Source organism: Myotis lucifugus, unplaced genomic scaffold (genome assembly GCF_000147115.1).
Source record: "Myotis lucifugus unplaced genomic scaffold, Myoluc2.0 scaffold_365, whole genome shotgun sequence".
NCBI lineage: Eukaryota > Metazoa > Chordata > Mammalia > Chiroptera > Vespertilionidae > Myotis > Myotis lucifugus.
The window spans coordinates 156,517-178,638 of record NW_005871413.1 but is presented as its reverse complement, the minus strand read 5'-3'; the positions used below and the strand labels follow the sequence as shown (position 1 = coordinate 178,638).

At 43.9% G+C, this 22,122-nt stretch overlaps 1 protein-coding gene across 1 annotated transcript; it reads right to left on the bottom strand.

Annotated features, from left to right (window-relative positions):
* Positions 1-3,036: 3,036 nt before the first annotated feature.
* LOC111828440 (zinc finger protein 350-like) lies at positions 3,037-7,127 on the bottom strand. Its single transcript, XM_023764982.1, has 3 exons — positions 6,969-7,127; positions 6,595-6,690; positions 3,037-5,109 (listed from the first exon to the last, which is right to left on the bottom strand). Exons 1-3 carry the CDS (start codon positions 7,108-7,110, stop codon positions 3,866-3,868), a joined length of 1,482 nt encoding a protein of 493 aa, XP_023620750.1. The 5' UTR covers positions 7,111-7,127; the 3' UTR covers positions 3,037-3,865.
* Positions 7,128-22,122: the final 14,995 nt, after the last annotated feature.

Below are 22,122 nucleotides of genomic sequence, written 5' to 3'. Positions count from 1 at the left end.
ACTGGACAAAAATTGTGCATCTATGGATGAGGACAGTGGTGGGGGGGGCGGTGAGGGCAGAGGGCGGGGTGGGAACTGGGTGGAGGGGAGCTATGGGGGGGAAGAAAAGAGTAACTAATAATCTGAACAATAAAGATTTAATTATTTAAAAAAAAGTAAAATTTAAAAATAACAAAGAATTTCAGAAGCTAGTACAGTCTGAGGCTGGGCATCACCAACTGGGAAAGAGGAACTCTGGGAGAAAGCTACTAGTAAGTTGTGTGTGTGTGTTGGGGGGGGGGGGGGGGGGGGGCCCCAATAGGCCCCTAAAGGGAGGGCAGGAAAAGTCTGGAATCAATGGGAAAGGCAAACGGGAATCCCTCCCATTACGACGTCCACTGTAAGGGTGGGGATGGGGCTGTAATCCAGGATTTAGGGCAAAGAATGTCAGACTGAGGTGTGCACGAGGCCGCTGTTAAAATGCCATAGTCCCCAGGTTGAGCACCACCTGGGAAGTCAAACTCCTCAAGCCAGGTAGCTGAAGCTGTTTTATCACAACAAAGGCCCAGTTTGTTCCATGAGTATGTTGTATAATAATTATTATTTTTTTGTTAATCCTCACCCAAGGATATTTTTCCGTTGATTTTTCTTAGGGAGAGTGTAGGAGAGAGGGAAAGACGAAGAGAAACACTGATGTGAGAGTATGTATTTATTTCTTAAGTTAAAGCCTTCAGAGATACATAATAAATTTGGACCAGGGGATTTGTAATTACTTTAAAAAACAAGAGAGAAAAAAACATAATGTTTACTCATAACACTTAATATCATTTCACACTTCCAAAATTCTATGCTTTATTTAAAAGTATAAATACTACATAGTTATGCTTTAAGTTGCTATACACTGTATAAATAAAAGTTATGTTTTTAGGTATCCAAACTTATTTGAAACTTTTCAAAAAAAATTCTCCCCATGTTTTTAAAACCCTTCTTGTCTAGTCAAACAGATAGAATACAATTTATCCTTCTCTATTATTCTTGCCAAAATGAAAAAAAACACCTTTATTTTTGCTGATTATAAGTTATACATGCTTCTTAAAAATTAAACAGTACATGAGAAAGGTTACCTGTTATCTAACCTCTAGGAAATTTAGCAATTAACACTTTAGAGTGTATTTCTCAAAACTTTTTTTTTTTCAAAACTTTTTTGACTGCATCTATAAGCATATGCAATTTCCCTTTAACTTCTATTAAAACGTCTTTTACCACACAGAAGTTACATTTTGTGTAATATTTCTGGTTTTGCATCACACTTAGAAAGGCCTTCCCTAACAAAAGAATATAGAAAATCCTTCTATTAAATTTTTGCTTTCCCCCCATTAATTAGAATTTTTATATTTTAAAAAAAAATCAATCGTCCTGGATCCCAGATCAGTACTGGAGTTTCTGGTTTAGGGGGTGTGAGATGTGCCTGGGGAATTTGCACTCATTTAAGTTTCTGAGGCAGGAAGCCTGTCAATCATTAGAAGTAGCCCTGTGCTGGCCTTACTGGGGATCATTTTGTAAGTTATACACATGCCTAATCACTGCTGTACACCTGAAACTAATATAATGCTGTATGTCAACTGTAATTGGAAACTTTAAAAAAATTAAGTATTAAAGAAAAAAACTGCCCTGGAATGTTCTCTTGATACAAACATTATGATGGGTGACTCCCCTCAGTCCCTCAGTAGCGGTTCAAAATATATCCAGAAAAGCCTAACAGGGCAGGGCAAGAATACCCCTCTCCCCACCTCCCATTACAACTATACATCATTATAAATCACTATCTATTACTGTGCATATTCTTCCTCATAGGATTTATCACCTGCTGAGACTGCACAATCCATTTACTGTCTCCCTCCCTCCATTGTAAGGTCCATAAAAGCTGTTCCTTTGCCTGCTTTGCTCACTGATGTCACTTCAGTGGGTAATACAGTGCCTGGCACAATGTTTGGTGCCTGAAAAATATACCTGAAGTAGTAAATTACCCCAAACCCAGCATTTGAGATTGAATCCTGAAAGAGCCACCACATGGCAGAGCTAATTTCCATTTCTTTCCCAAAAGCCAAACTGTTTATGACTTTATGACTTGGATAGGTGGAAAAGTATGAGACAGTTAGGAGATTAAGGAAAAGTACCCTGGAGAGCGAGAGAACCAGAGTCCCATTTTCCCAAGAGAGAGGGAAAAGGAAGAGAAAGCACATGTCTCAATTCAGCAGGAAACAGTGGAGCTGGAAACTTTGAAATGGTGGCAGCTCTTAAGAATGATTGATAGTCCCGTGGAGAAATGCAAAGGCTTTGCTTGACAACATCCCTTAAGGATCTCACACCCCATCTCCCACATTCTCCATTCTTAGAGACTAAAATTCCTGTCACCCTTTTTACTCTATTTATTCTGAACACCTTTTTCTTTCCTGCTCTGCCCAGTTTATATTCAGTTAAAGTTTCTAATCACACACGACTGTGGGGGACTGCCCAGCCAGCCTGTGTGGCTTAGTGGTTGAGCACAGACCTATGAACCCAGTCAGGGTATATGCCTGGATTGAGGTGAGAGGCCTGCAGGGGGCAGCCAATCAATTATTCTCTCTCATCAGTGATGTTTCCATCCTTCTCTCCCTTTTCCTGAGGATAAGATAAAATTTGTAGGGAGACAACTGTTCTTTATTTTTATTTCAGAGAGGAAGGGATAGGGAGAGAGAAACATCAATGATGAGTGAGAATCATACAGATAGAAACATCAATGCTCTGCTTCCTCCGGCATGCCCCCACTGGGGATCAAGCCTGCAACCTGAACCAGGAATTAAACTGTGACCTCCTGGTTCATAGGTTGATGCTCAACCACCGAGCCACCCAGCCTGGGTGAGACAACTGTTTTTTACAGTTCTTTACAACCGCCTTCCAATAGCTCATTCCTGTGACAAAAAACTCTGATTAGTAATTTTAGTACAACCAGTCACTTTCCAAATCTACAACTGGTTTTTACTTTTCTGTGCTGGGAAATATAGAATCATTTCAAGCAGTGCTCTCCAGTATAACTTTCTGGCATAATGCAAATTAGGGCAGATTTCTCTGAGTAGCCACACTGTTAGCTACAAAGTTTTGTTCATTGTTATGTCACACAGATATGGCTACTGAGCACTTACAATGTGGTTTAGGCAGGGTCAGCAACCGGTGGTCCGCAAACCAGGTCAGAAAAGTTGAAAACCGTTGGTTTAGGCCACCCTTGAAACAGTTTTTATTTGTTTTGTAAAGATGCAAAATTTAGTTACCAATGGAAGACCAGGGGGTGTGAGGGCAACCAAGGCTAGAGGTTCCAAGGAGGTGGGAGCAACCAGGAGAGCAACATACTGGCAGAGGGGCATCCTCAGGCCTGAGGCAGCGCTAGTGCCAGCCTGGATCCTGAGATGTTGACAGTGGCAACTATGACTCATCCACCTTCGACTCCCTCCTAAGTGACAGCCAACTCTTCTTTCATATGGGGGCTCAGCTTAAGCTGCTTCTCATGAGTGAGCAGATCTGGGAGCTGCAGACCATCATCTGGGCAAGACAGCCAGCAGAGGGACCTTTGTGTTTTCTGCAAATCATTTGACCAGACTTGGCGTGGAAGAGACTGGATCAGCTGCCCTATGAAGAAGGCATGGTGACCACTCCTTCAGGATACAAGGATGGAGTGAGATTTGAGAAGGGAAATTGTGGCCTCAGCATGAGTATCAATTCATATATTTAACAGCAGGGGACTCTCACAACTTCCCAGTTTCAGCATTTATACAATTTCTCTCAGGATATACTTTTCAACAATAATCTGAACTGGAATTTTTTGATCAAATCTTTGCACACAGAAAGTCTCCTATTTGTTTCCTGTGACATAAAGTAACACGTAATTGATCGCTGACGGTGAGACCACATTCACTGCATTCAGAAGGTTGCTGTCCTGTGCAAGTCCTCCCGAGGGCGCACCTCTGGCCACAGGCTGGGCCACGATGACTACATTCCTGTTTGCTAGAGGCCCACTCATGTTTAATACTGTCTGAGGGACCACAGTAGGTACCTGCATAGTCACTGTATTAATAAGGTTTATCTCCTGCAGGACAACACTGGTCTGTGATGAGCTGGGACTCTCTGAGCCAGGACATGTCGCCTTGACTGAACTACCATGTTTTCTTCTTAGGTGTTTTTTCTCATGTCTCACAAGGGTCGGCATGTAGGCAAAAGCTTGCCCACACGTGCCGCAGGAATAGGGTCTCTCTCCAGTGTGAATTCTTTGATGTTTAATGAGACCAAAGGGCCGGGAAAAGAATTTTCCACACTCATTGCACACAAAGGGCGTCTTTCCTGTGTGAAATCTCTGATGTGCTATGAGATCGCCCTTCTGGATGAAGCCTTTTCCACATTCGTTGCATATATAAGGCTTCTCCCCCGTGTGAATTCGCCTGTGTACAGTGAGATTGCTCTTATTCACGAAGCCTTTTCCACATTCGTTGCATATACATGGTTTTGGCCCTCTGTGAATTCGCCTGTGTACAATGAGGTCGCGATTCTGGAGGAAGCCTTTTCCACAGTTACTGCATACGAAGAAGGGTTTCTCCCTTGTGTGTGTTCTCTGCTGTTCAGTGAGCATGAAGATTGTGAACGCTTTCCCGTATTCACTACACTGACGTGGCTTCTCACCTGTATGAATGATCTGATGATCAGTGAGACAAATCCTCTTTTTGAAGGCTTTCCCACAGTCACCCATTACGTGAGCCTTCTCTCTCTTCAGAGGTTTGATGAGTTGGGACTTAGTGCTGATGTGTTTTTGGCTTTCCTGAAATTTCACTTCAGCCTGAAATTTTTCACTGTTGGCTTGGAGAAAGGATTTTCCAACTTCAGAAAGCTCAGTAGGCAAGGTGATTTCATAGTTTCTTCTCTGGTTGAATAAAGATAAATCTGATTTCATACTTTTTTTAAGTACGTTAAATAAATGGTTTTGTGGTAACAGAGCATGGTTTATGCTCTGATGGACAGTATTTTCACATGTGTTAAATTTATGCCATTGCTCTAGGCTTTCATTTTGTAAGTGTTCTGGCAGATGATCATTACGTTTCCAAATTTCTAGGAAAGAACAGAACAATGAACTCATCCAACATTTGAATTGGAAGAAAGGTAATGAAAAATTATCCTGATACATTCAGCCCAGCTGGCTTGGCTCAGTGGTTGAACTTCGACCTTTGAACCAGGAGGTTATGATTTGATTCCCAGTGAGGGCTCAATCCCCAGTAGGTGGCATGTTGGAGGCAGCCAATCAGTGATTCTCTCTCATCATTGATGTTTATATCTCTCTCTCCCTCTGCTTTCCTCTCTGAAATCAATAAAAATATATTTGTTACAAAATTCCATGTTTAATGTTCTTTGGAAAACAATAATATAAAGAAAGAAAAAGGTTAAAGTTGAGTGTAAAAATAGGTTCCATAATTCACCATGATGAAATACAGATTTGTCTACTTCCTAAGGTCATGATAAACATGCAGACTGTAAAATATAGGCAATTTACGGTATCAGCAGACACACAGAAACCAAATTGGAGAGGGACAGACTCACTCCTTCCCCATTCCTCACTGCTGACTACTGTGTACCAACACGGTCCTCGGTTGGGGACACACAGACACAGTCCTCATGTACAGGGGCCTACACTACAGTTTGGTGAGGACACTTAAAGGGTAAAGAAACGTGCAAAAAACAGCTACAGGTTGTGAGAACAGGTGGGAAGGCACAGTGGAGATGGAGAGAGGAGGAGGAAAACAAGCTACATTTTAGAAGAAGCCAGGACTGGCTGTGGGTCCATTAGTGAGGTGGGCATGGCGGGAGTAAGGTGATAACACAACAGAAAGCTCCTAGCACCTGTGACTTACAACCTCCAGAACAGAACCCAAATCCTTCTCCACATCTCATCTCCATTAATGTAAATGAGAACTCCACTCTTCCCTGTAACTGGAACAAAACTTCTCAGCATCACCTTCATCTGGTACTCTCGCTCACACAGCATCCACCTCTGTGAAAAACTGCCTGTCCTCCCTATGAATGTGCCCAGAATTGGACTAACACCTCTTCCACACATGGAAGCAAGTCCCTTTCAGACTACAGCAGTAGCCTTCGGCCTGCTTTTCCTGTTCTTCCCCTGCCAGCGACCATCTGTTTTCCATCCAGCAGCCAAAGTGATCTTTCCACATAAATTATATCACAACTAGAGGCCCAGTGCATGAAATTTGTAAATATAGGGTCCCTAGACCTAGCCGGCGATCAGGGCCGATTTGGGCCTTCTGGCTGCCGGCCGGGGCCTCTCTTCCCTGGCTGCTGGCCAGGGCATTCCTTTGTTCCGAGCCGCCCCCTGGTGCAGATGAAGAGGGATCAAATCCCAGAAGAGCGTAAGGGACCTATTTTTCTCTAAACTCCTACAAACAGAAAGGGATATCTCTCTCACTGGGAAGGACATACACTGAAGCACTGCTCACCTATTCTCAAATCCCTTCACCTCTGAGCCTCTGCTCTGAGCGACTAAAACGTGATTTCCACAGCCCCCCTGCGCTGATTCTCACTCACCTGAATGGGTCCCACAGTGAATTTCACCTGCCACTGTCCATGGTGCTTCTCCGTGATCCAACTTGGAAAGTATGTCAGGTTTGCTGGCCTCATAACCTGTTCATGGGGAATGATAGAAGCCTTAGACACACTGAATAGGACTTGGGGTCTGTGAAGACCATAGAATATAATATTTAAAGGCTAAACCATTTTCACACTTAGACAGTAAAGGAATTCTCTCAGGAGAAGGGAGAATATTCCTCTCTGGGGCCAGGGTGAAAACTAAGATTCATCTACCACTTCAGAAAGCCAGACATGCCAGAGCTTTCAGAAGCTGAGAATGGAAAGGCCACTGACTGAGGCCCATCTGACTGACATGGGGGAACTGTCCTCACCCACTGACACCAGGTGGCTGTAGGTCTCCAACATCACATCCCTGTACAGGTCCTTTTGCTCGGGGTCCAGGAGCTGCCACTCCTCCCAGGTGAAGTCCACGGCCACATCGTGAAATGTCAGGGGTTCCTGTAACAACTCCATGCTGTGTAATGGCGTGATGTCCTTTAGATGATATGGAAGAAATGTTAGTTTTTCTGCTCATTTCCATTTTAGAAGGTGCAACTATATAGCGAGTGGGATTTTAATTTAGTATACAATTCAGTGATCACATGCCTAGTAAAATGCAAGGTGGGACAAAAGTAGGTTTACAGAAATAAGACAATAATTAATAAACAATACCAGAATTAACTCTGTATCAGGTATACACAACTATAAATCTACTTTTGCCCCATCCCATATTTTGAAATTGAGCATTCAGGCATCCATGCTTTCATCCAGTCAGAAGTTTCTATAATGTGACCAAGCAGAATTGTTCTTGTTACACTAGAAACACCACATTCATATATTTGAAAGACAAAAGATACACACACACACACACACACACATACTTTTCAGATTAACAGAGGTGGTTTTTATAGGCCTCTAGACATCCATGAATGAAGACAAGAAAGGCTAAAACAAACGCAATCACCTGAGCCTGGAGCATTTCCTTCTGTTCTCTGAAAAGAGCTGCAAGGGTGAGGCCCTGCCTTGGTGCGTTCGGGGTCTGCTCTGTATTTCTGTAGAGAAATCCGTCTGCAGTCAGGGGTGTCACAGAAATGCTGATACCCACCCTGGAGCCTCCTCCTGCTTCACATGGTTCTATTGCTCCTGGGGAGTCAGGCCTGTGGACGGAGGAGAGAATCCCACGGGTGGTACATTTCCTCTGGGCCCCGACGCTACGCTGCTCTGAGCACTCACCTCACACAAGGCCACAGGATCGCTATGTCCCTTCAAATGGTGTCAGGAAGTACGTATTCTTCTGGCCAGGAGCGCCTTAGGTCCCACCTGTGGCGGCACTCCTTTATCCTGTGGAGGGTAAGTGGGGTGAGTGGCACAGGAGACCGAGGAAATGACATCGATCCCCGCACCAGGCCTCAGGAGCAGTGAGCGTCAGGAAAATCACTAACACAGAGCAGAGCATGTGGATGGAGAGGGTCTGGGCACTGTTTCCCTTCAAAGCTTGTGTGCTCAGGTGCCTCTTCAAACGTTTCTGCACACATTTCAGGCGGAAATCCAGTGCCCTGGGCAAGCCCTCAGCTCTGTCTCATAAGCAAAAATGTTAATATCTTAGGAGGTTTTAAATATATATAAAAGTTCACAAGATTGCCAAGTCAGTGTGGCTCAGGGGTTGAGTGTTGACCTAGTAGGGGCTGTGCAGGAGGTGGCCTATCAGTGGTTCTCTCTCATCATTGATGTTTCTATCTCTCTCTCTCTCTCTCCTTTCCTCTCCGAAATCAATAAAAATATATATATATATATATATTTCTTTTTATTTTTTATTTTAAATATATATTTATATATCTTACGTAAATATATTTTTATTGACTTCAGAGAAGGCAGAGATAGAAACATCAATGATGACAGAGAATCATCATTGATGAGAAAACCACTGATCAGCTGCCTCCTGCATGCCCCCCAACTGGAGACCCAGCCCGCAACCCGGGCATGTGCCCTTGACTGGAATTGAACCTGCAACCCTTCAGTCCGCAGGCGGACACTCTATCCACTGAGCAAAACTGGCTAGGGAAAGAATATATATATATATATAAAAGTATACAAGATTGTAAATAAATTGGAAGGTGGTAAATGAAGTTGAGTACTTTAAGATCCCCGTATTGTTGGAAAAGAGTGTAAAAGTACTATGTAGTCTCTAGTGTCAGAATGAAAACTAACAGTTGTGTTAAAATACATAATTTCTATGCTTATGGATGGGGAAATATAATTTGAAAACATCACCCGAGCTCTGGCAGGGATGTTCAGTTGGTTAGAGCATGATCCCAATAAACCAAGGTTGCGGATTCAATCTCCTGTCAGGGCACATACCAGAATCAAGCAATGAATGCATAAATAAGGGGAACAACAAACTGGCCCTGGCCAGTGTGGCTCAGTTGGAGCATCATCTCAAAAGGTGGTGGGGTCTATTCCCAATCAGGACACAAACCCAAGTGGCAGGTAAGGTCGAGTGCAGGAGGCAGCCAATCAATGTCTGTCTGTCTGTTTCTCTCTCTCATCAACAAACAAAAAGAAAAACACCAAAAAAAGAAAAAAAAAAGAAAAACACCAAACTGATGTCTTCTTTCTCTCACTTCCCCCTCCTCTAAAATCAATACATATTTTTAAAAAACCATCCCAAATAAGGCAAAAATAAATAAATAAATAAACAATATACAGAAAAGAGAACAATGTGTTAAGTAAAATGCATGTAGATGATTGGTTTAAACGAAGCATAGGCCCTGGCTGGTGTGGCTCCATTGGATGAGTGTCATCCCATGTGCCAAAGGACTGCAGGTTCGATTCCTAGTCAGGGCACATGCCCAGGTTCCCAGCCTGATCCCCAGTGGTGGGCATGCAGGAGGCAGCAGATCAGTGATTCTCTCTCATCACTGATGTTTCCATCTCCATCCCCCTTCCTCTCTCTGAAATAAATAAAAACATTTTAAAAAACCATTTTGGAGGACAACTATCAATCTCAATGGAGAGGTACATCAATAAAACTTGAAGATACAGGAAAATTTCTCAACAAGTTATGGAAAAATATTTTAAACAGGCCACATAAAGCGCACTATAGAGCTAATTATAGTAGCTGGAGGAAATGTAAAGGGTACTCTTCTCTGAGCGACTACAAGAAACTTTGGAAAACATTTTTGCATCATCTATTTAGACTGAAGTTACACACACCCTAAGACACAGCATATTCGTTCTGAGGTATTCATCTTATCTCTATATTTTCTCCCCCCCGCCAAAAAAAAAAAAAAAAATAAGGGCACTTTTGCACCAGAAAACATGTACATGAATTTTCATGGCAGCAGCATTCCTAACAATCCAGACTGCAAACAATACAAGTTCAATTAACAGTAGGAAAATCTTCCATACATTCAAACTATGGCATGCTATGGGGAAAATACCACCTTGGCCCAGCTTGCAAACTAAAAATGCTTATAATGTTTTAATATTTTATTTAGTTAGTATTTTTTCAGGTTATAAGAGAATGTGTTTTTTTAAAATATATATTTTTATTGATTTCAGAGAGGAAGGGGGAGGGAGAGAGAGAGAAACATCAATGATGAGGGAATCACCGATTGGCTGCCTCCTGCACACCCCCACGGGGTTATCAAGCCCACAACCCAGGCATGTGGCCTTGACCAGAATCAAACACAAAACTGGTCAGTCCGCAGGCTGACACTCTATCCACTGTGACAAACCGGCTAGGGCAGCGGTTCTCAACCTGTGGGTCGAGACCCCTTTGTGGGTCGAGACCCCTTTGGGGGTCGAACGACCCTTTCACAGGGGTCGCCTAAGACCATCGGAAAACACATATATAATTACATATTGTTTTTGTGATTAATCACTATGCTTTCATTATGTTCAATTTGTAACAATGAAAATACATCCTGCATATCAGATATTTACATGACGATTCATAACAGTAGCAACGTTACAGTGATGAAGTAGCAACGAAAATAATTTTATGGTTGGGGGTCACCACAACATGAGGAACTGTATTAAAGGGTCGCAGCATTAGGACTGTTGAGAACCACTGGGCTAGGGCGAGAATGTTTATTTAGAAAGTTACAAAGGTAGTAGAAGTGAACCAGTTCACCTGCATAAGCTCAGGAAACAAAGTCAGAGGCAAAAGAAGGAGCCCTTGGAGCTTAGGAGAGAAAGGCAAAGGGAACTGGCCAGGAGGAAAGAAGAGGGGGAAGGGAAAGGCTCAGGGGCGCTCCTGAACAAAGACACATTGTGTGAATTATATGTGCGAGACCTTCTGTGGCTTGCAACTCCTTAAATATTTACTGTGTAAGCATTATAGAATAAAACTGCCCAACCCTGTTACAGAGAAAAAAAAAAAAAAACCCAACAACCAACCAACAAAAAGCCTATCTATATATTGAGTATAAGAAGCCTAACATCTAAAAAAAATTCATGATGTATGATTGGTTGATACAGTGAAAATAGGCACAACTAAATAATATATAAAGATTAGGCATGGGCCCTAACCGGTTTGGCTCAGTGGATAGAGCGTCGGCCTGCGGACTGAAGGGTCCCAGGTTCAATTCTGGTCAAGGGCATGCACCTTGGTTGCGGGCACATCCCCATTGGGGGGTGTGCAGAAGGTAGCTGATCGATGTTTCTCTCTCATCGATGTTTCTAACTCTCTATTCCTCTCCCTTCCTCTCTGTAAAAAAATCAATAAAATATATTTAAAAACAAAAACAAAAACGGAAATACAACTTTTGAAATGGCCACGACCGCACTTGTCACTGTGTCAAGCCGGGGAAGGAACCTCAACCCGCCCACCAGCCCCAGGGTCCTGGGCGACCACAGCTTCTGCCTCCCGAGACTCTGATCACAGCCCCGTTTTTCATCCCCAAACCCTGACCGGAGGCACCCACGCGGCCCCCACCTCCCGGAGCCCCGCGGGGAACCCCGCGCCGGACCCTGACGCCGCGACCAGCCGCAACGCCAGCCGCGTCCCTCACAGAGGGACCCGCACAGGCCACGGCGGGCGGGACTCGGCCGTCCGTCTCTCCCGACCCCGAACCCCCGGGGGACCCCGACCGCAGACGGGAGCGACACACCTGCTTCCTCCCAAACACCTTGGCGCCCCCCCCCGCCACGCGACCCGCCCGCCGCCGGGAATCCCGCGGGCCGGGCCGCACCCCTTCCACCCTGGGCTGCGTCACCTGTGAGAGCAAACTTCAACCGAGACAAAACTTTTTTTTTTTTTTCTCTCTAAAAACTCCAAGGGGAAAAAGAGCACACGGACCTGCTAAACCTCACACTCCCGCGAACAGATTCAGATGCTGGGACCGTCGCCCAGATATGGCGCCACTACGGTGGCCGAGGAGGATCTGAAGAAATCGAGCGATTTCCGCGGTGCCCCTCCCCCACCCCTCCCCCCGGAAGCAATATGTCCGCCCCCAGGTAGTGGCGCCGCCGCGGGGGCCGCCATGTTGGGGGCCGGACTGCCGTACGGAGCGCCGAGCCCCGGGTTCGGGACCAGCAGCCGCGGGTGCTGGCAGGTGAGAGGCACCCGAGAGGGTCTCCCTGCCCCGCACGTGTTCTCTGGTGGAAAATGAGTGTATTTTCAGAGATTGGAGCTTCTCAGGGGAAATACAGAGCGAATTCAATGCTGTTTGGCGGGCTGGGCAAAAGAAGTCATGCGGCCGCTGCCTTTATTTTAGTTTGTATAAATGAAACTTAAAAAAAAAAAAATTTAGCCCGAACCGGTTTGGTGGCTCAGTGGATAGAGCGTTGGCCTGCGGACTGAAGGGTCCCGGGTTCGATTCCGGTCGAGGGTATGTGTTTTGGTTGTGGGCACATTCCCGGTGGAGGGTGTGCAGGAGGCAGCTGGTCGATGTTTCTCTCCCATCGATGTTTCTAACTCTCTATCCCTCTCCCTTCCTCTCTGTAAAAAACCAATAAAATATATTTTTTTAAAAACTTTAAAAATTTTTTAGAAAAATCTTTTTTATTTCAGAGCAGGAGAGGGAGAGAGAGAGATAGAAACATCAATGATGAGAGAGAATCATCCATCGGCCACCTCCTGCATGCTGCCCACTGGGGACGGAGCCCGCTACCCGGGTATGTGCTCAGACTGGGAATCTAACCATGACCTCTTGGTTCATAGGTCGCTGCTCAACCACCGAGCCACGCCAGCTGGGGTTAAAAAACAAAAACAGAAACACAACTTTTAAAACAACTACATTATGATTATGATGGAAACTGTTTTCTTGCTTTTTTGGAATATAGTTCGTATACATATAATTACTTGAATATTATTTGAGATCACTAACATGCCAGGGCGGTTCCCGCTGACTTTGATGGTCCAATATAAATCTCACTCAGGAGGCTTGAAACAGTAATGGTTTAGTCTTGTGAATTTTAACAGTTCTCTGTCATCGTTTAACAAAATCAAGAACTGGCACAGCTTCTTAAGCTGTGGTTTCAGTCTCTGCTAGTTCATATTGCATGTTTATTTTGGACAGTCTTCTGTTAAGCATGGTGCTTGTACTGGTTTAAATAAAATGTTAACATGAAAAAAAAAACCATAAAAAAAAAAAAAAAAAAGAAACACAACTTTTGAAATGGCCAGGAGTGCGGTTGTCACTGTAGCAGCAGAGAATAAAATCCTGCACAGAGCCCAGCAGGTGTGGCCCAGTTGATTGTTGACTTATATCAGCGGTTCTCAACCTGTGGGTCGCGACCCCTTTGGGGGTCGAATGACCCCTTCACAGGGGTCGCCTAAGACCATCGGAAAACACATATGTAATTAAATATAGTTTTTGTGATTAATCACTATGCTTTAATTATGTTCAATTTGTAACAATGAAATTACATCCTGGATATCAGATATTTACATGACGATTCATAACAGTAGCAAAATTACAGTTATGAAGTAGCAACAAAAATAATTTTATGGTTGGGTCACAACATGAGGAACTGTATTAAAGGGTCGCGGCAAAGAAGAAAATAAAACAAACAAAAAAATAATAAAAAAATAACAACAACAAAAAAAAACAAATAAAAAAAGAAGAAGAAATTAAAAAAAAGAAAAATAAAAAAATAAAGGGTCGTGGTATTAGGAAGGTTGAGAACCACTGACTTATATGCTTAGATTCCTGATCAGGGCACACGCCTAAGTTGTGGGCTGAATCCCCAGTAGGGGGCGTGCAGGAGGCAGTAGAGCCATGTTTCTTTCCTTGATGTTTCTATCCTCCTTCTCTCTCTCTCAAATCAATAAAAACATATTTCTTTAAAAAGTATATAATTAAAATAAAAAAGAAACCCTGCAAAGAGAAAAGATCACATATTTGGTAAGTGGTCACCAACAGAAAGCTTCTGGCGGAAAATTTCTTACAGGAAATGATTTTTAGGAAAAGTAAAGGATTAAAAAACAATACAGTGTGAAGCTGGCCATCGCGAACCAGGGGGAAGAGTGGCTGGGATGAGGGGGGGGCGGGGTGTGTCTCTGGGAAAGGCCACTAAAAGAGAGCCCAGCCCTAGCTGGTTTCGCTCAGTGGATAGAGCATCGGCCTGCGGACTGAAGGATCCCAGGTTCGATTCTGGCCAAGAGCACATGCCTGGGTTGCAGGCTAGATCCCCAGTAGGGGGCATGCAGGAGGCAGATGATCAATGATTCTCTCTCATCATTGATGTTTCTCTCTCTCTCTCCTTTTCCCTTCCTCTATGAAATCAATAAAGAAATATATATTTTTTAAAATATATTTTATTGATTTTTTACAGAGAAAAAGGGAGAGGGATAGAGAGTTAGAAACATCAATGAGAGAGAAACATCGATCAGCTGCCTCCTGCACGCCCCCTACTGGGGATGTGCCCTTGACCAGAATCCAACCCGGGATCCTTCAGTCCGCAGGCTGACGCTCTATCCACTGAGCCAAACTGGTTAGGGCAAGAAATATATTTTTTTAAAAAAAACAAAAAAAAAACCTCAGGTCAATGTCTGGACCACAGACACCCACCCGCATGTGATGACGGCCGCTCCACGTCACCAAACCGGGTATTCAATCCGTAACCTGACACCCGAGGACACCACCACGATCCTAGGACATTCCTCCTGCGTCCCTTACCAGTATGGTGACCTGCAGGACCCCTTACCCTAACCGTCCGGACAAGGGTGTTATGTCCACCGACGCCCCGGACACCCTCCACCACAGACAGACTTTGTGGTTCCCCTCAAACACTTCAAATCCCGTTTCCACGTAGGTCCCCTTAGCTAGCACCTCCCGGGCGCCAAAACCTGATTCCTCAAACCGCGGTGGTAATTCCACGCTCCACACAACACCTGCATAGGTCACCCTGTGAGGAACGAAACTTTTTTTAAAATAAATTCTTTTTTAAAAATCATGTTGTTGTTTCTTAAATATATTTTATTGGTTTTTTACAGAGAGGAAGGGAGAGGGATAGAGAGCCAGAAACATCGATGAGAGAGAAACATCGATCAGCTGCCTCCCACTGGGGATGTGCCCGCAACCAAGGCACATGCCCTTGACCGGAATCGAACCTGGGACCCCTCAGTCCGCAGGCCGACGCTCTATCCACTGAGCCAAACCGGTCAGGGCAGGAACGAAACTTCTGTGAGGAAAAAAAACTTCCGGGGGGGAACAAAACCCACACTCACCTGAGTTTTGGCCGGGACCCACGAAGAGCGCACAGCCGCTGTGCGTCCGAAATCCCTCGGCAGCGTCCACACCTTCCCGCTCGGCCTACGGAGGCCAATAGGGGACCGAGGTTTTAGAGGCAAAGTGTGGGATTTCCGGTACGTATGCGTTGGCAATATGTCGGCGCCCTTCTTCCGGTGGCGGCGTGGGGGCCGCCATATTCGGACACCTGCCTGCCGTACAGAGGGCGGAGCCTGCGCTTTGGGGCCAGTAGCCAAGGGATTGTGTGAAACTCCTGAAATCACTTCATTTCCGGGCAAATGAATGGAAAATGAGTATATTTCAGAGACTGGAGTTGCGTGAAGCAGATAACGAGGGAGCTACATTGTGTTGGGCGGGCTAGGCAATGGAGTCTTATGGCCGTAGCTTTTATTTTAAACGTTGTATCATATTGTGTGTTTTTTTTTAAAAATAGTTTTGAAACGAATGGCCAGGAGCTCATGTGACAGTGTAGCAGCAGAGAATGAAATCCTGCGAAGAGAAAACATATAAAGAACTCCCAAACCTCAACAATATCAAAAACAACCATCCAAATACTTTATGTATAAGTTGAAGAAATTTCCACTAAAAAAAAAACAAAACGTTATTACCCGAACTGTGGTGATGAAGGCACAATTCTAAGCTTATTAAAAGTCAGGATGCCCTAACCGGTTTGGCTCAGTGGATAGAGCGTCGGCCTGCGGACTGAAGGGTCCCTGGTTCGATTCTGGTCAAGGGCATGTACCTGGGTTGCGGGCACAGCCCCAGTGGGAGATGTGCAGGAGGCAGCTGATCGATGTTTCTCTCTCATCGGTGTTTCTAACTCTCTGTCTCTCTCCCTTCCTCTCTGTAAGGGATCAATAGAATATATTAAAAAAAAAAGTCAGGATGGTAAACAATAGTACATAAATGTTATATACAAATTTTTGCTGTAAAGCTGTTAAAATGAATTGCAATTATATACTACAAAACGTATAGGGTATGAATTAAAAAAAAACAAACAAACCACCGAACACCACCAAGTACAATTGCAAGTCTTAAATTAACTAAAATCAAAAGTACGTGGAGAATGCAGGTTTGACTGGGCACAGACCTAGGTTGCCACCCCGAATTGCCTTCACATAAACTTTTTTTTAAAATATATTTTATTGATTTTTTACAGAGAGCAATGGAGAGGGATAGAGAGTTAGAAACATCGATGAGAGAGAAACGTCGATCAGCTGCCTCCTGCACACCCCCTACTGGGCATGTGCCCACAACCAAGGCACATGCCCTTGACCGAAATCGAACCTGGGACCCTTGAGTCTGCAGGCTGATGCTCTATCCACTTAGCCAAACCGGTTTGGGTTCACATAAACGTTTTAATAAAAATTTCATAACTTAATTTTTACAATATCCTGTTATACACAATCTATACTAATAAAAGCCTAGGTGGCCCTCGCCTGTGACGACACAAGATGGCCAAGAGCACAGTGGAGGCGGGGCCCGGTGGAGGAGGTGGGTCGGGGCAGGGAGGGCAGTTGTGGGAGATCAGGCCTGCAGGGGAGGGCAGTTGGGGGTGATCCCACCAACAGGGGAGGGTAGCTGGGGACGATTGGGTTGGCAGGGGAGAAGTTAGGTGAGATAGGGCCAGCAGGGGAGAGGTTAGGGGGCAATCAGGCTGGCAGGCAGAAGCGGTTAGGAGGCGATCAGGCAGGCAGGCAGGCGAGTGGTTAGGAGCCAGTGGTGCCAGGTTGTGAGAGGGATATCCGACTGCCGGTTTAGGCCCAATCACTGCAGGATCGGGCCTAAACCAGCCATCAGACATCCCCCGAGGGGTCCCAGATTGCAGACGGTGCAGGCCACACTGAAAGACCCCCTTCCCCTCTCCCCCGTGTATGAATTTCATGCACCTGGCCACTAGTTATGACGAACAGCAACATTCGCTAATGACTGATTACTATAATTGTGTTGCATTCATTTCTCATACATGCCTTGCACTCAGCCGTACCATTTCTCTCCACTACTACTAGCAGCAAATAATTTAGCAGCCGATTGCCACGTCATTAGTCTTGTACTGACTTGTTTGGTGTGCGTAACAGGAAATATTTCGCTTTTTGGAAAAAAGAAAAAATAGGTCTGCATTATCCTCAATAAGTGGGGCAGTTCTTCAATGTCTGGTAAGTTAATGTCAAGAAAAAATATTGCTGAAACCCAGTTTGGCCTCAGTGGATAGAGCGTTGGCCTGCGGACTGAAGGGTCCCGGGTTCGATTCCGGTCAGGGGCATGTACCTGGGTTGCGGGCACATCCCAGTGGGAGATGTGCAGGAGGCAGCTGATTGATGTTTCTCTCTCATCGATGTTTCTAGCTCTATTTCTCTCCCTTCCTCTCTGTAAAAAAAATCAATAAAATATATTTTTAAAAAAAGAATAGAAAAAATGTTAATTTTTATTAAAATGTTCTATTATTTTATATTAACGATTACTCATTTATTCCAGCCCTTTGTATTTGGCATGTCTCTATCAAAATAAATGGAGATGTCTGGGACATACAAGAAAAAAAGGTACCAAGAAACAATGGATTAAGAAAATAAGAATCTGGCCCTAGCGGCTTTGGCTTCGTGAATAGAGCATCGTCCTGTAGACAGAAGGGTCCTGGGTTTGATTCTGGACAAGAGCACTTACCTCAGTTGCAGGACCCTAGTTCAGGCTCCTGTAGGAGGCCACCAATCGATGTTTCACTCTCACATTGACATTTCTCTCTGTCTTTCCCTCTCTTCCACTCTCTCTAAAAATCAATGGAAAAATATCCTCAGGTGAGGATCAAAAAAATATATATATATATAGTCATTTGAATAATGAAAGAACCAGAGGAAGGGGTCATTTCCCTGAGAGTCCCAATGATATTCGGGAATCTGGGATTCAAATCCAAAATGCCTAACTCAGGGCATGGGGAATCTGATCCCTGCCCCCCATTTCCCTCTGCACTGGCTTTGGGACTCTAAAACACCCTGCCCACCCTGATGCCATCTGGTCCACCTGAGAGACCCTTCTAACACAAGAACCCCATGACAGGAGACCAAGAAAATGGAGAGCTCTACCAAGCAAGGTTGTATCGCATTACCAAATGACAAGACTTGTGAACGTGATGGAGAATGTTAGTAGTGCAGATTAAAATTAAGTGTCCATTGCATTGTGTGGACCAGGAGAAAAGTAAATATATCATTCCAATTCGAAAAACCTTTATTCCATCACGCCAAAAAGGCACGACATGAAATTCCAACTTCCATCTTGGTTGTTTCACTCTCCTGTTGTTAAAACAGCCAAAACTCACAGCAGATTAGGCAGAACCTATGACCAGACATTTTAACAGAGATACAGAGGTAGCAAAAACACACCCGAGGAAGGGCTCACCATAAATCCTTAGGAGAAAGCAATAAAACAACAGTGAGGTAGCATGACAAAGTTTTAAGAGATGTTTAAATAAATAAATAAAAAGATTGACCAAACCAACTATTCTCTAGTGTGTGGAAGAACTGAATCCCTCATACACTGCTGGAGAAATGGAAACAGGTCAATCAGTTTTGATCACAACTTGCAAATCTCTATAAGTTAAACATTCACCTACCCTACAACTTAAGACTATGTACTGAGTTATTGACAAGGGTAAGTGAAACATAGCCACATAAAAAATTATACAGAAAAGTTTGTAGACTTTATTTCAAACCCTTATTTTAAAGTCAAAAACAACCATATCGAATGAAGAAACTAATTATGATATATTTGAAGATAAAAATATTTCTCCAACAAAAGTTGAGCTACTATTGTGTCATTAATAAATCTCTAAAGATTTACACAATGTAAACAAAAGCAATGGTTACTTGGAAAGCTGTGAGGGGCAGAGAGATTCAAAAAGAACATGCAGTAAATTCAGTGACATACATGGTCAGTGTTGACTATAGTGATGGATTCACTTAATTCCATATGTGAAGACTCCTCAAATATTATATTTGACACATGTCATTTATTAAAAATTAAAACGTTTTAAAACTGGCTATAGGTAAAAGAAGTTTGCATATCCAACTTTTGGGGGAAAATAGATTTGACACATTGAAAGTCAGTCCACGTTCCCATGCCCTGTGAAAGAGACCTTCCTCAGTGACAGTGAACAATGAAGGACTTTCACCCAAACCAACGGGAATGCTCGCAGGGTCACAAGTCACATCCTGGAATGCACAGACCTTTAGATTATTTTCAATGACAATGACTGCATCCACAGAAAACATGCTTAGAGTAACACAAATTTGTGTACATGCCACCCTGCTGTCTTTTCCTCGGAACATTTCTGGATGTAGGTTTACAAGAGGCTCATTCCATCTAGCTGGCAGCAATCTTTTCTAACACCATTTAGGCCAGTACTTCTGTAGCGATCATGGCTCCCCTAATCCCTATAGTCCTCCAACTGGGTGACCATCACCCATGGAATTTTGGACATTAGGGCAAATAACCCTTTGTAAGACCTGGGCAAGAGATACCCCTGCAAACATGGACAATAATTCATGTTCCTTCCAGAAGGATCTGAGGTTGTCACAGCTAACCACTCTTTGGAGTGATCTCCTGAAACTCTCCTAAAACTCATAGCATCAGGCTTAATATGAGGACTGGAGAGCTCAGTCTTTCCTAGGAAAAGAGGGGAGCAATGCACATCTGGCCTAAACTACTGAGCCAATTTCTGCACCATGTCATTCTCCCACAGGCAGAGAAAGTGTGAGTTGCCCATAAAGTTGTTCACATGCTTGTAGTATCCAAATCTGTTTATAATCTACCACAGAGTAAATAGAACACCCAAGATTAAAGACTTAGAAAGTCGCTCTGACTGGTTTGGCTCAGTGGATAGAGCGTCAGCCTGCGGACCAGAGGGTCCCGGGTTCAATTCCAGTCAAGGATGTGTGCCTTGGTTGTGGGCACATCCCCAGTGGGGGGTGTGCAGGAGGCAGCTGATCGATGTTTCTCGCTCATCGATGTTTCTAACTCTCTATCCCTCTCCCTTCCTCTCTGAAAAAAATCAATAAAATATATTAAAAAAAAAAAAGACTTAGAAAGTCCTTCACTATTTTACAACCAAAGGGATAAGAGCCTGGCAGTTCTTGAATCAGTGAATTGACCAATCAAAAAATTCATCACTGTTATTTAGAAAAAGCCTGCCCCTGGGAAAAACAGTTATTCTGTAAACTGCTCGCTGAACTCAGGTGAGGTTCTCTGGGGACAACACTGAGTCAGGTCCATATGGCTACTAGTCAGAGTGAGAGGAAATAAGACCTCCTACAAGCTCAGGCTGCTCCCAATTTTCTCAAACAAATCAGAGAACAGAGCTGGCTTTCCTGAGCACATGAGGATGGTGATTGACACAATCTGTGAATACCTTGTAGGTGGAACAGCAACAGAAATATGTAGTGACAGCCCAGCCGATATAGCTCAGTGGTTGAGCTTCAACCTACGAATCAACCAAGAGGTCACGATTTGAACCTGAGTCAGGGCACATGCCCCTATTTCAGGCTGGATCCCCAGGTTGGGGCATGCAGGAGGCAGACAATCAATGATTCTCTTTCTTCATTGCTGTTTCCATCTATCACTCCTGATCCCTCTCCCTTTCTCTCTGAAATAAAAAAATAATTTTTTTAAAAAGAGGTCTACAGATGTTGTCATCCAAGTGACAGGAGACAGTTGTAAAAAAAAAATTATATAGCAACATGGATTTGGGAAGACACCTGTGTAAATTACAAATTCTAACATACATGCCAGGCTGGTGTGGTTCAGTGGTTAGGCAACACCATATGAACCAGGAGGACTCAGTTCGGTTTGCGCTCAGGGTACAAGCCTAGGTCACAAGCTCAATCTCCAGTATGGGCATGCAGTAGGCAGCCGATCAGTGATTCTCATAATTGATGTTTCTCTCTCTCTCTCTCTCCCTCACTCATCCTCTCTGAAATCAATAAAAACATTAACAATAAGTGCAACATACATACACATGCTTTCACAAAAGTAAAATACATTGGGAATCTTCCTACCTTTGATGATTGAATGTATGAGATTCAATTCAAACAAGTGGGGCTTCGGAGTTAACTACATTATTATTAGGAGCAAACTAAAAAACTCTGCATTTCCTGAGTATGTAAGACCTTCCTCCAATGTGAATTCTTAAGTGTGGAGTAAGGTCAGAACTTTGCCTAAAAGATTTCCCATATTAACTACACACAGAAAGCCTTTCTCTAGTGTGAACTCTCTGATGAGAACGAAGGCCATAGGTCGCAGCAAAAGATTTTCCACATTCACTGCACTCATAAGGCTTTTCTCCAGTGTGAACTCTCTGATGACAACGAAGGGTATAGAATCTGGTAAAAGATTTCCCACATTCACGACACTCATAAGGCCTTTCTCCAGTGTGAACTTTTTGATGATAATGGAAGCCAGTGATACTGGCAAAAGACTTCCCACATTCACCACACTCATAAGGCCTTTCTCCAGTGTGAACTCTCTGATGACAACGGAGGCCACTGCGAGAGGTATAAGATTTCCCACATTCGCCGAAACCGGTTTGGCTCAGTGGATAGAGCGTCGGCCTGCGGACTGAAAGGTCCCGGGTTCGATTCCGGTCAAGGGCATGTACCTGGGTTGCGGGCACATCCCCAGTAGGAGATGTGCAGGAGGCAGCTGATCGATGTTTCTCTCTCATCGATGTTTCTAACTCTCTATCTCTCTCCCTTCCTCTCTGTAAAAAATCAATAAAATATATTTAAAAATAAAATAAAAT

Coding starts and splice junctions, on each gene's coding strand:
- LOC111828440 (XM_023764982.1), bottom strand. CDS start 7,110: ATGGAGTTGTTACAGGAACCCCTGACATTTCACGATGTGGCCGTGGAC. Junction 6,691..6,968: donor CAGCCACCTGGTGTCAGTGG/GTGAGGACAGTT, acceptor CCCCATGAACAG/GTTATGAGGCCAGCAAACCT. Junction 5,110..6,594: donor TCACTGTGGGACCCATTCAG/GTGAGTGAGAAT, acceptor GTTCTTTCCTAG/AAATTTGGAAACGTAATGAT.